Source organism: Eufriesea mexicana, unplaced genomic scaffold (genome assembly GCF_001483705.2).
Source record: "Eufriesea mexicana isolate 0111107269 unplaced genomic scaffold, ASM148370v2 scaffold2888, whole genome shotgun sequence".
Classification (NCBI taxonomy): Eukaryota; Metazoa; Arthropoda; class Insecta; order Hymenoptera; family Apidae; genus Eufriesea; species Eufriesea mexicana.
In genome coordinates this window covers 917,179-930,902 of record NW_016910972.1, presented here as the reverse complement: position 1 = coordinate 930,902, position 13,724 = coordinate 917,179, and the positions used below count along the sequence as shown (strand labels likewise).

The following is a 13,724-nucleotide window of genomic DNA, read 5'->3' as shown; positions in this document are numbered from 1 at the left end:
TTTTATTCTTATACTGATTAATTATAATAATAACTATAATCCATACAATTTTACATTGTTTATAATTATCATATATTAGGATTTACATTATTCATGTATATAGAAATAAAAAAATATTTTGTTCAATATATGAAATATATTTAAATTTAAATTGTCTTTAAAAATAATTGCTTTTCAAAAGTTTATTAATATGTTGATAATATTTAATTAAACAATACTATAATAGTCAAAAATATAATAGAAAGCACTGAAGTTCTGCATTTTTAAAGATTTAATAAGATTTTTTAATTTTCTGAATCATAATATCGAAATATTCAATTATATTATAGAGATTAATTTAAAGAACAAATTTCAGGGGAAATTAAATATACCTAAGTGAAGAGTTTAGGGACTATTTTAAAGAACACCCTTGTCGACTATTTAGCCAACAGAATGACATTTTAAGTTATTTCAAATTTGCACGAAACATGGCGCTGTTCGATAAAGTTGGTTCGCATAGTCCTATACCATTGTGGCAAAATGGTCCAACACCTGGTGCATTCTATCATTTTCCAGGAGGTTCTGCATATTTCGATGTTGGAGGATTCCAAAGATCACAGTAACATTCCTTACCGTATATCTATTTTGTCTTAAAGAGATTTCTTTAAAACTTGCATGTCATGAGTGCCTTCATAAAAATTACAGAATATATATATAATTATTATAATATATAAATAAAAATTATGTCTTAATTATCGTAATAAAATAAGGATTTGGTAAAAAATATATTAATTTTAGATTATGTTATACTGTTTAATATAATTCTAACCTTTACAATCACCAATTTTATTTTTTTTAATTAAATTTTATTTTATTATCTCACAGGGCACCAATGACAACTGGTACATCTGTAATTGGAATTCAATTTAAAGATGGTGTTCTTATAGCAGCAGATATTCTTGGTTCCTATGGATCATTGGCTAGATACAGAAATCTTCAACGTGTGATGAAGGTCAATGACAATATTATCCTTGGTGCTGGAGGAGATTATGCTGATTTTCAGTTTTTAAAAAGCAACATTGAGAGAAAAATGTATATTTCAATTATTATTTTATAATTATTTGGCATAGATTATATTATGTTTTTTATATATATTTTGTAGTCTTCAAGAAGAATGTCTCGATGATGGTTTATCTTTGAAACCAAAAGCTCTTCACTGTTGGTTAACTCGAGTAATGTATAATAGAAGATCCCATTTTGATCCATTATGGAATAATTTCATCATTGGTGGTTTGGATGGAGATAAAGTGTAAGTAGTTTGTATTACTATATTTTTTTACATATACATATAATATTTTAAAGTATTTTATATAGATTTTTGGGTACTGTGGATAAACTTGGCACAGCTTATAGTGATCCAGTAATTGCAACTGGATATGGTGCATATATGGCAACACCTATTTTAAGAAAAGCTTATGAAGAAAATAAAGAAATAAGTAAAGAAGAAGCAGTCCAACTTTTATATAAAGTGATGCAAGTTCTTTTCTATAGAGATGCACGATCTTTTCCAAAAGTGAGTTATATAAATCTATTAAGCTCTTATATTTCTATATTTAGTATTAGATCATTAAAATATTTAATCTTTTCAATTTTTAGTATCAACTTGGAATAATTACGAAAGATGAAGGTGTTGAAATTCAAGGACCATTAACTTTAGATAGTTACTGGGAAGCTGCTACTATGTAAAGATAAATATAAATAAATTTCTTTTTAATAAAAATATTTGCAATACAATTGTATTAAATAAAGTTTCATTGTTCATTGGTATTCATACTAGAATTTAATATTTCACCTTTCATTATGAAACTTGATGCTATGAAAATTTACACACAAAGCAAACTTGTGAGATTAACGAGTCAATACATCACAACCAATATCAGTAATCAAAATAGTATGCTCGCATTGAGCAGTTCTTGCATCATCTATTGTAATAGCTGTCCATCCATCCTCTAGAATTTTAATTTCTTCACCACCCTGACTTAAAACTGGTTCAATAGTAAATGTCATTCCAGGCAACATTTTTCCATCGAAGTTATTTGCTAGTAATAATATAAAATAATATATTAATAACAATATAATGGAAGTATGTCTTTAACATGTTTATACATTATATCAAAATATTAACATACCAAAATGAAAAATATCTGGTGGTCCATGGAAGTAAGTACCTATACCATGTCCTGCAAACACTGGTACTATAGAATATCCATTCTTATTTGCTGTTTCCTCAATGATATTCCCTAAAAATTAAAAAAGAATATATAACAATCTTTCATTATACTTGGATTATTACAATGATTATTACAATAATACCTATACTGGAGAAATTTTCATTTGGTTTACAAATACCAATAGCATTTTTTAAGCACAATTCTGTTACACTTATTAATTGTTTAGCTTCATCATCACATTCTTCTACTTCAAACATTTTTGAACAATCTCCATGGTAACCATGAAAATACACCTGCATAAATGTAAAAATAAATAAAATTAATTTTATTATAATATTTAGATTTTTATATTTGTATATATATTATAATATTACTTCTACTGACTGTTACATCAATGTTTAATATGTCGCCTTTTGCTAATGGCCTTTTATCTGGAATTCCATGGCATGCAACATTATTAATACTAGTACATATTGATTTTGGAAATCCTTTATAATTAAGTGGACTAGGATAACCTCCATTACTTATAATCATTTCATGAACTATTGTATCTAATTCATCTGTAGTTATACCAGGCTAAAATAAGATTATTATTTAAATTGTATTGTTGTTTAAATCTTATGTGTTTTTGATATCTTATATACCTTTATATATTGTTTAATATGAGTGAATATTTGTTTAGCAAAATTACAACTGTCTCTCATACTTTGTATTTGATTTTTGTCTTTAATTTCAGGTTCCTTTGGTCCATCACGAGGTACTAAAGATTGACTGTAAGAAGGTTTAGGAATACATGATGGTACTTCTTTAATTTCAGAAATTTCCCATGGTTCAATAACCTCATATTTTCCAAAAGAATTATTTATAAGTTTTCGTGGTGTTATCTACAAAATTATAACATTAATTCGTTCTATGACTATATGTAATACAACTTCTTGAAATAAACGTACTTTAGATTTCCTTTTAAAAAAGCTTCTAAGAAACATTTTTAAGGTATTTATATAATTATGACTTTAAATAACAGAGCGATAAAAAAAGTTTTATACTTATGATTTCATTATAGAAATTTTTACTTTCTTATTAAAAAAATATGTTACGAAGATACACAAATTTCATAAATTGACTTATTTTTTAAATGACGAATTGAAACAAAATTTGAGATTTGACATTACAAGATTATTGACTACGTAGACATCAGCTGATATTCGAATTGTTCAATAAAATAACCTTAAAATAACATTCACGAACCATGAATACTATGAAATCGTTTCGTGAAATATTGGCAAATGCAAAAAATGTATTAATATTAACTGGTAGTGGAGTTTCCTCTGAATCTGGAATTCCTACATTTAGAGGTGCTGGCGGTTTTTGGAGAAAATACCAAGCTCAAAGTCTTGCAACTCCACAAGCATTCGAAGCAAATCCATCTTTAGTTTGGGAATTTTACGAATATCGTCGAAGAGTAGCAAATGAAGCCAATCCTAATAAGGTATCTTCATAATCACCTTTTTGTCTTTTGAACAATACACTATTTGTAGGGATTATTTGTACTCAAAATGGAGTTTCTAGGCTCATGAAGCAATAGCAGTTTTTCAAAATCGTAAATTAAAAGAAGGTAAAAATGTCGTAATTGTAACACAAAATATCGATGAACTACATCAAAGAGCAGGGGCTAAGAATGTAGTAGAGCTTCATGGTTCATTATACAAAACTCGCTGTACTGTTTGTCATGAAATTAGTGTAAACAAAAATATTCCAATATGTCCTGCATTAAGGGACAAAGGGTAAGATATTTTATACAAAATAATTATAAAATAAAGGGATATATATTATAATACATATTTTATAAACATGCACACATATACACACATATACACACAAACAGATCTCCAGATCCACGTATGATTTCTGATATTCCAAGGGAAAATTTACCTCGATGTCAAAAAGAAAATTGTAAAGGTTTATTGAGACCTCATATTGTATGGTTTGGTGAAAATTTAGATGAACAGATACTGCAGCAAGCCTGTGAGTATTTTCCTATTTACATAAATATGTAATTAAAAATTTTAGCAATGCATTGTATAACAACACATTGTAACTTATAGATAAATCTTTTTCTAATAAAATAAAAACATGTTTTATTCTTCACTAAAATACTAGATATTGCTGTTGAAAACTGTGACATCTGTTTGATTATTGGTACTTCATCTGTTGTATATCCAGCAGCAATGTTTGCACCACAAGTAGCACAACGTGGAATTCCTGTTGCTGAATTTAATTTAGAAGTAACTCCTGCTACAAGACACTTTGAGTAAGTTAAAATTAAAATTAAATTATATAAAAGTTATGTATATATATTACATAATATATATAAAAATATGTGAAATACCACTTTGAAATATTAAGTATCACATGTTAATATATAATTTAAAGTATTTTTGGACTTATAGAAATATAAAAATGTATGTAAAATATTTATTCATAGCTATCAACCTTGTATTTTTTTACATTAAATTTATCTGAAACAAAATAATAATATAACATATTATTTTAAAGGTATCATTTTGAAGGTCCTTGCACTGTTACTGTACCAGAAGCTTTAGAATCTTAACTTCCAAACATCAAATAAATATTATAATGGCATAATATTTACCTCGTACTAAACATACTTCAGTATTGAGTCCAAGATGATGAAGGTACTCTAACCACAATCGTTGTTTTGTAGAAAGAACATCTCTGGGACCCTTTACTTCTATAATTTTATGCTTTAGAAAAAGATTAATATTTATTAGTACTTGCAGAAGTATTTTAAAAAACTTCTTTTTAAAAAAATTAAAGAAGAATCTTTTTTAATAACTTTTTCGGTATTATTTATTCAAATGAATACCCACTTCTTTAGTCTCATAATTCCATACAATTAAATCTGGAAAACCAGCTTTCCAAAGTTTAAAGTTGTCAATAAGTCGTTTACAAATTCCTATCACACCTTGAACTCCCAAACATTGTACTATTTCCTATAAATAAAAGTGATATTCTGTTCTAATGATTTGTGATATGTCACATAATCAAACACTATTGATAACATACACACCTTTAATTGTAAATTATTTTGTAAGTTTGATATCATTATTGACTGATATTGTCTAAGTATTATGAACTTTTCTTCCATCAAGAAACTTAATGATTCGAGATTTAAATTACTAGCAATTTGAAGTTTCAGATCTATTTTCTCTTTTCTATTTTCATAAAATTGTTCTGTAAATAAATCACTTGGAGCTTCTTGATATGATGTTACAAATGTTCCAGGAATATGTATATCATATAACTCCTCCCAAAATAAAGTACAAAAGAGAATATTTGGTAATGCACCTTCACAATGTAATCCATTGGGAAACCCTTGTTCACAATAATAATTAAATGCAACAGTTTCTACTGATCCATAACTTTGACCTTCTGTGTCATTTTTTATACACCAAATGCTTTTACTTCGAGTAGTATTTCTAAAATAGTATTTCATATTGTTTTGAAATAGAAAAAAGAAATAACATAAATGCAATTAAATTTACCTTTGCATTCCTGTAGCATCTATAGTGATAGATACTGGTTCATACTTTGGCATGTTATGAATATGATTAGCTAGTGCTTTATTAACATTAACTTTTGTCACTGGTTTAATTGCAACCTTTTTCTTAAGAATTTTTTTTGCTCTTTCCATAAGATTTATTTTATCTACTTGTGTCAAATTTTCTATATTTAAAGCTTTTGTTATAAAGGATGCAGATGTTTCAATGTTTTTATGATAATACATTTCAATAGACACTAATTCATTATACCATTTTCCTTTATTCATGTTCATATGGCAGTTTTGCTCTAATAAAAATAATAAGATTTCTACTACTCGCGTCTTATCTTTATCTTTTTTAAATGCCTCTATGCTTGTAGAAAGTATTTTCATCCATGTATATCCTGGCATATAACATCTTATATGCATAGGAAGCACAGAATGTTTTAATCTATAAAATAAAAATTGCAACTATTGAACTTCTTGTTAAAATCATTCTTCATTAAAAAGACAGAATTTAATTTACCTTGAGGATTCATCTTTCAATAACATTGGTAATATATCCATAGCTAACTTTCCATACTTTTGTACTTCCTTCCAATTTTTCTTTTCAATATATTGTAACATTGTGAATAATATAGATTTAGCATTTATATAACTAAAGTATATATAAATTTAACTCAATAAAAATGACTAAATTCTGTTTATTTTTAGATTTATTACTAACTTAAAAAAACATATTTACCTTGTTAAATGTATTTCATTAGAAAATACTGGAAAATAACACTTAGAAATATTGGGAAACACTATTTTTCCTAAATAAATATTACATAACATATGAAACATATCTGCTATACTTTTTTGGGGGTATTGATTTGGTATTAACAATGTTATTATCTTATCAATAGTATTCCATGTTAAAGCACTTACACTTACACAATATCCTAATATATTAAATATTGCAGCATATAAAGTATCACGTGGAGCCTTTAATCCAGGAAACAATGGTTTAGTTTTTGATAGTTTTATTAATTTTTCTATATTACTTTCTTTGTTTCCTTTAAAATTAATTTTCATGCTCTTACAAAGTTGCTGAATTTCATTTACATGCAATAATTCAAGTATTGTAGATAACTGTTCATCTTTAATGTCAAAAGTACAAATAGATCGTGAGACAAGAATTTCAAAAGTATCTTTTAACTCTTCACCTATTTCTGGGTATTTTATGTTACATTTTCTAAACCATTTTCTACTTCTTTTTATCATCCTTGCCAACAGCATTTGAGCATTTATTGGAAGGGTAATTATAGAATATATAAAATCAAGTTCATTTTCATTAAAATAACCACAGTTAACAGGATTACAAAATACATTGAAAATAGTAGTAAAAAGGATTTTTGAATTCAAATCATCGCATAAGCTTATATCATTTAACTTATATTTCAGTGGAGTTGTAGTATTTATTTTATTAAATTGATACTCAAATGTACTTCTGGAATATATTTCTTCCATATTAAAATTGTTTAATGAAATAACACCTTGTTTTGTTAAATTCATATATTCAATAGCCTGAGTTATAATGTCACTATCAATAACTTCATCAAACAGTTTTCTTCTTACAATTCTTGGAGATTTACCAGATGGTGATGTAAATTCTTGCAGATTTAGTCTAGAATTATAAGTTAATTGTTCAGGTGTAGAAAATGAATTATTAGAATTTTTTGATGAAGTGTTATTTTTATTTGGAGTTTTTAATTTCTCATTTGAATAAGAATTGTCATTAATATGCTTTGATGTTGATGCTTTGATATATCTATTTAATTTACTTTTTGGTGTTTTTTGCATATTAATTTCATTTCGTGACATTTTTTTATTGTAATCTGAGAAATTTTGTAATTTGTTTGATGTTATCAAATAAGATTCATTTATACTTAAATCTTTTTTTTTTACTTCATTCATTGATGATGTATAAATTATTGGTGATTTACATTTCATACCAATTTCATGTTGCGATACTTCTTCCAAATAGTCATTTTCATGTAATAATTCATTGCTATTCATTATTTTGTCATTATTTTGAATCATTTCTGTATCATTTAAACAATCATTATGTACTTCATTGATTTTCTGTGTTTGCTGTGACATTGTTTAATATTTATTCTAGCAAAATAAATAGCAAAATAATTGCATAGTTTAAACCATTACAGTTCAAAACTAACCTCCAACATTAACAGTCTTCTTCATGCATAAAAATACAGCATAGAAAAGAATCACTAATAAATACTTTTATTTCTAATGAATATGTATTAATTTCCTGATTTCCATTGATAATGCATAAAAGATAATTAAGTCACCGTATACAATATTACTGATAATTATTGTTCGCGTGCAAATTTGAATTTATAATAAAATGAGTTACTCTTATGCCAGCATGTTTTATAGAAAGAAAGTAGTGTAAACGCGTATCACGTTGATCTCTTTTTCCTTTCTCCTATTCATATAATAAAAATGCATGAATTTTCGTCTCTTGAATGGTACTTCACTAAAAAACCAATTGTTGACGTAGTTGACAATAATTTGTATTCACATTTAGTAAATTAGAATAACTTCTTTATCATAAAATTCGTACTAATACTCTATGTGTCACATATAAAGACATCACATGAAATATATTAAAACCCCTAAACCACTGTATATTTTGAGATAAATACTTAAACGAAGTATTAATATTTTGCCGCCATTTTTATTCATATATTTTATATAGATTTATCACTGGGTGGAACTGTTTATTCAATTTTGTGCTCTTTTCAAATTTAATATGTTTACATTAAGCACAGTCATATAAATCAGTTTCAAGTATTATTGTACTATTCTAAGTAGCGAAGAATCTATTAATGAACTCAGAGTTATGAGATTGTAGTAAATGAAACAATAATTCAAATTTGCAAACATTACTTATCCTAAACATTAAAAAAAATATAACCTTCAATAATAGAAAATGGATTTGGAAATTTACTACGGCATGAATACTAAAATATACATAAAGAATCTTCACATTTGATTTACGATGAAAGATTTTGTAACAGTTCTATTTGCAAAATTCTATACAAAATATTTGTAAATCCTATAGAGTATGAATTTATTATATTTACAAAAAAATGTAACAAATTTATTTAAAAAAGTATACAAAGAAAATGTAATTTATCTGACTATTTCATTTAAATTCTTTAAATAAGAATAAAACGTACAAAATATTATTGGAAATAAATTCTGTTTTATAACTTTCCGATTTTGCTAGATAGGATATCCTAAAAAATTTACTTTTACGCGATATAATTAGAATTTATTTGAAAACATTTGTCATTTTAAACTGTTTGTCCAATTTATGTTTCTAACGAATGTTTTTTTACTGATATTGTGTGTGAAATGCAACTGTATACTATTTTGTTTTGGATATAATTTTTTGGAAAACAAACGATTTATATATTTTAAGTAGCGTAAGTATTTTGTCACTATATAATACGTAAAACATTCATTATAGTATAAATAGAATAGACAAATGAAATAAAAAGCAGACATTGGCCTAAATGTCTTTTGTTAACATGAATGACATGAAAAATTTGTCATATACGATTTATCCTGACATTAAATTCTGTACTTGAATAACGTACAACAATCAATTTGTTCAAAATTTTGCCAATTTGTTGAAATTACACAATATAGTAGTTTAATAGTCAAATTCCAATCTTTGGTGTGTGTATGTATATATATACACATATACAGTGTGTGTGGGGGGGTGTATGTATGCATGATGTGTATGTGTGACCGCGCGTACGCGTAATATGTATATATATATATATCTATATATATACATATATGCACACATTTAATTATTTACATTCTCTAATAGATTCAAGTGTTAATCACATTTATTATAGACATTAATATTAAACAATAGTTGAGTTCAAATCTTTATATGTAATTCATAGGAAACAACTCATCTACCTGATAACATCTCTACATTTCTAAAAATATGAAAAGGCAAATAAATATACAAGCACTTTTGGTTATTTGACTCAAAATATTTTTCGCTTTCCGTCGATAAAAGAATTTCAAGTTTATTATCATTATTGCAAAAAGCACATACTACAAAATTACAAGCATGAGTCAGAGAGAGGCAAATAAATTTAGGAATGTAATTTTTATTTGTTAGACCTCGACGGTTTATAAGCAATAAATATAATTCACGCCTTAATTTATATCTGATGATATTTTATTTGGATCAAATTAAATTTGATACATGCACTCAGCGAAAGGTGTTATCAGGGGACGAGAGAGTAGATGATGTATGTATCGAAGAACAAATTAAAGGGTTGTCTAGATCAAATATTCTACATATATAGAATTTGATATATCTCCCCCTTACGTTCTCCGACTGTACAATCTTGAGAAAAATTCTCTATACTCTCGTCAAACTTTCGTTCAAACTGGAGCTTTGGTTGGAGCGTTTTTTCCAATTAAATCTTCCTGTCGCACAGCGACATAGAAGTCCTACTGTATTCACAGAATAAAATACACGTATAATAGATACACCGCATTTCGACATCTGTCGATATTATCGTAAAAGTTTTTGTAACACTCAGAACTTTTTTAAGAGCTTTACGTTGAACATTATATTTGTAAGCTCATTCCTTCTCTTAATAATTTGTTTTTTTCACACGAAACGATTATAGGTCTTGTTCGATCGCTCTAAATAGTTGCATTGATTCGGCTTAGTCCTACTTACATGGTACAGTATTGTTTTCCGCGAATGCAACAAATTAGGTAAACACGAAGTCTCACGATTCAACTGGATCGTATTTCTTTTTCTTGATTTCATTAATTATTTATATAAACTTTTCTTGTATAATAAAACATTTGATAAATATTGATAAGTACTGGTTTAATTATCATATTATTGGTTTGTTTATTTTAAATTACTTTAGAACCAATGACATATCGTCCACATTGTCAGTGGAACTTCGTGTTTGCCAAATCAGAAAATGTAAAGCGAACTCAGTCTTTGGTTGGAGCGATCAAACTTTGAAGATTTTCGACGTTTCATTTGTAAAATGGCTATTGGGTCAATATTTTTAACATTAATAAATTTTATATAAAAATCCATGTACCACTATATTTCGTTTAAAGCGTTCCAACTAAAATAAACAAATGGTTTTTACAAGTACATTCTTGGAAACTTTTTTCCGCATAATATCACTCGTCCTTCTCAAAATTATATGATGGAAGATTTTTTTCTCCCTTTTAACAGAATTTTGCAAATAAACATAAGAAATTATTGTAATAAAAGAAACAAAATAATGAAAAGAATGAAATATGATTTAATTACAAGTTTATGAATATGATTAAGAGAAGTGAAAAAGCACTTCACATTCAATGGTGAATTTGAGAAAAACGAGAGAAATAATCAGATACCTAAAGTATATACAAATGTGGCAGAAATTAGATTTCACAAAATGTTATATAATATACAGGCGAGTGAAATTCTTAACAAAATAATAAGTCCTATCCAGGATAAAATTTCTTTATTACTCCTCCTCTAAAATCGTTCCGAATTCATAAATTTTCATACACATCGCTGTGCGCCTACCACAACAACATTAATTACAGTTATTTTTTAGTTAATTACCTAAAAGTAAGAGATACAATAAGCGTAATTATTTTTATATGTACAATATATCATTTTTGTTTGTTTCTTATTATGATTTCATGAAGTCTCCCTAAAATTTGCAACATTTGCACCATTATATTTTATATTTTTCTTGATCTCGTGTTACGGCTCGTGAAAGAACTTTTTTATTGCATACTTGGAAAAAATGTCTATGCTTCAAGACTGGAAAATGAATAACTATCTGAAACATTTTGCCATGGCCGTTTGTAATATACTTAAATTATATATTTTCAGTCCAAGTGGCTAGGATATTATTTATCTTGATCAGTGCCTATGAATTTCAAATTAACAACAGACAATGAATGAAACCTCACATAAATAATGAAAATTATGCAACAGATACTCTTGAATTTCGTCAGTTCCAAACTCATATATTTAACAATCTATTTTGAGTAATTATATATATTTCTTTTAATACGTATTTTTCCTATTGGCCACACAGAAATATAAAATGTGTAAACCAAGAACATTTTTCTTTCAAATAAAACAATTAAGTTTTCTATATCATTAATTTTCAATAAAAACATTTCAGAAGCTCGATATTGTCAATTTTCTTACTAACTTAGTTTCTATTCAATTCTTGTATTTTAATATAATATCTCAATACATAGGTACATAGAACAGGAGACGATAATGCAGAGAGACAAAGATGAAAAGAATAACACGCATAAAAATGTGCGCTGATTTAGTATCTTCATGTTAATTTTATCTAGTAGTTAACTTCATCTGCAAAATTGTGTAATGAAGTATATAGATTATGTATATGTAAGTGTCAAAATACCTCAATCTCAATTTTTGTGTAATTATACCAGTAGATTAAAAAAATTATTTGATTATAATAAGACATAAATGTATAAACAACTAAATGTCTTTATGGTAATAGTATTTATTGATTTAATATTGTAATATGTTTGTTTTAAGCAGGGATCTAATAATTAGAGCTTACTTAAAGTTTAAACACAGACATAGCTATTGTTTTAATATTTAATGTGTCGATCTCTTTTTGTGAAGAATTCTACTGGTATGAAGAAACATACATAAGGTTTACCATTTTCTTCAAATACTGTTAGTCAAATCTTGCTGTAAAGTACTTAAAAAATGAATGATACCCTATTTTGACATATGTTCATTTCTTGTACAAAATTGGTAATCAGTTTATTGTGAAGCCAATTAATAAATTTAATATACTATTATTCAGAGAAAATCAATCTTTTCATATTTTGTATGGCAAATGAATTCATTAATCATTATTTTTATTTCCATAACTCACAATTACTAAAGTAAAAGACGAAAATTTTTACATGTTCCTCGTAAACACTATAAACCCTAACATAATCATGAAATAGTCAATTTATAATATAAATTTTTTTAATACAAGCTTCTCAAACCCAACATTAGAATTTATATTTTTATATTACAATTACATTAACCATAACTAATTCATTGTATGTTACTAAAATAGAAATGCATGGCTTTGTTAGCCATAAAACAATTAGAATCTCTTTTGTTATGTGCTAATTTAAAGATTATTACTGTTAATAATAGTTTCATTATCTCACAGCCTGAGAGCTTTTAACATATTACTACTTTGTAAAGAAATAAATTGAATATTTTCCTACATATAAACTGAATTTATATACAGTATTGAAATAAACATACGAATCCGCAATAGGTCAAATTACTTCAAGTTCATTAAGAGTTCTGAAATAGACAATACAAGGTACATATTAAGAATATTTATAAAAGATTTACTATACATTTTTCACAAGAAGTATCTATTCTATTTCTAGCATGTATCTTTTAAATAAAATTTACAACCATAAATGTACATACAGACATTATTTTCCAAAAATTTAATTTTTATATTATAGAATAATATATTTTAAAATTAAATTTTTAAAATATTTTGCAGTATATTAGTCATTATCTTCATTCAGACTTATCTCAGAGATAGGAAAACCGAATTAAACGTACAAAGTTTCTGAAAGGACTTAAATCTCTGTGTAATATTTTTGTAATAAAGATAATGAATGTTGCGTCTGAGAAAGCTTGTGGTATGATTTTAATAATTCCATTAAAGATGTTCCAACAGTATCATTTGCATATGAGTAAAAAAATGACAAATGAGTTCTGCCATGTATACGATAAAAATGAGGCTACAAATTTGTCAAATATAAAAGTTCCCTTGCGTTGAACAAAACTATTTTTTTTTTTTTTTTTTTAA

At 26.2% G+C, this 13,724-nt stretch overlaps 4 protein-coding genes across 4 annotated transcripts; 2 read left to right on the top strand and 2 right to left on the bottom strand.

The window, feature by feature from the left end:
- Window positions 1–419: 419 nt before the first annotated feature.
- Window positions 420–1,806, top strand: Prosbeta7 (proteasome subunit beta type-4). The gene is made up of 5 exons (XM_017904372.1): window positions 420–598; window positions 865–1,071; window positions 1,142–1,288; window positions 1,354–1,552; window positions 1,636–1,806. The coding sequence occupies exons 1-5, from the start codon at window positions 468–470 to the stop codon at window positions 1,723–1,725; spliced, it is 774 nt and encodes a 257-aa protein (XP_017759861.1). The 5' UTR covers window positions 420–467; the 3' UTR covers window positions 1,726–1,806.
- Window positions 1,807–1,843: 37 nt separating this feature from the next.
- LOC108550604 (methionine aminopeptidase 1D, mitochondrial) lies at window positions 1,844–3,216 on the bottom strand. Its single transcript, XM_017904369.1, has 6 exons — window positions 3,161–3,216; window positions 2,855–3,094; window positions 2,595–2,786; window positions 2,353–2,503; window positions 2,169–2,279; window positions 1,844–2,078 (listed from the first exon to the last, which is right to left on the bottom strand). The coding sequence occupies exons 1-6, from the start codon at window positions 3,194–3,196 to the stop codon at window positions 1,888–1,890; spliced, it is 921 nt and encodes a 306-aa protein (XP_017759858.1). The 5' UTR covers window positions 3,197–3,216; the 3' UTR covers window positions 1,844–1,887.
- Window positions 3,217–3,436: 220 nt separating this feature from the next.
- Window positions 3,437–4,879, top strand: LOC108550605 (NAD-dependent protein deacylase sirtuin-5, mitochondrial). Its single transcript, XM_017904371.1, has 5 exons — window positions 3,437–3,699; window positions 3,780–3,994; window positions 4,096–4,235; window positions 4,371–4,521; window positions 4,767–4,879. The coding sequence occupies exons 1-5, from the start codon at window positions 3,460–3,462 to the stop codon at window positions 4,819–4,821; spliced, it is 801 nt and encodes a 266-aa protein (XP_017759860.1). The 5' UTR covers window positions 3,437–3,459; the 3' UTR covers window positions 4,822–4,879.
- On the bottom strand, window positions 4,823–7,917 carry LOC108550597 (fanconi-associated nuclease 1). The gene is made up of 6 exons (XM_017904363.1): window positions 6,518–7,917; window positions 6,299–6,430; window positions 5,777–6,223; window positions 5,302–5,710; window positions 5,102–5,224; window positions 4,823–4,975 (listed from the first exon to the last, which is right to left on the bottom strand). Exons 1-6 carry the CDS (start codon window positions 7,915–7,917, stop codon window positions 4,832–4,834), a joined length of 2,655 nt encoding a protein of 884 aa, XP_017759852.1. The 3' UTR covers window positions 4,823–4,831.
- Between the last annotated feature and the right edge of the window lie 5,807 nt (window positions 7,918–13,724).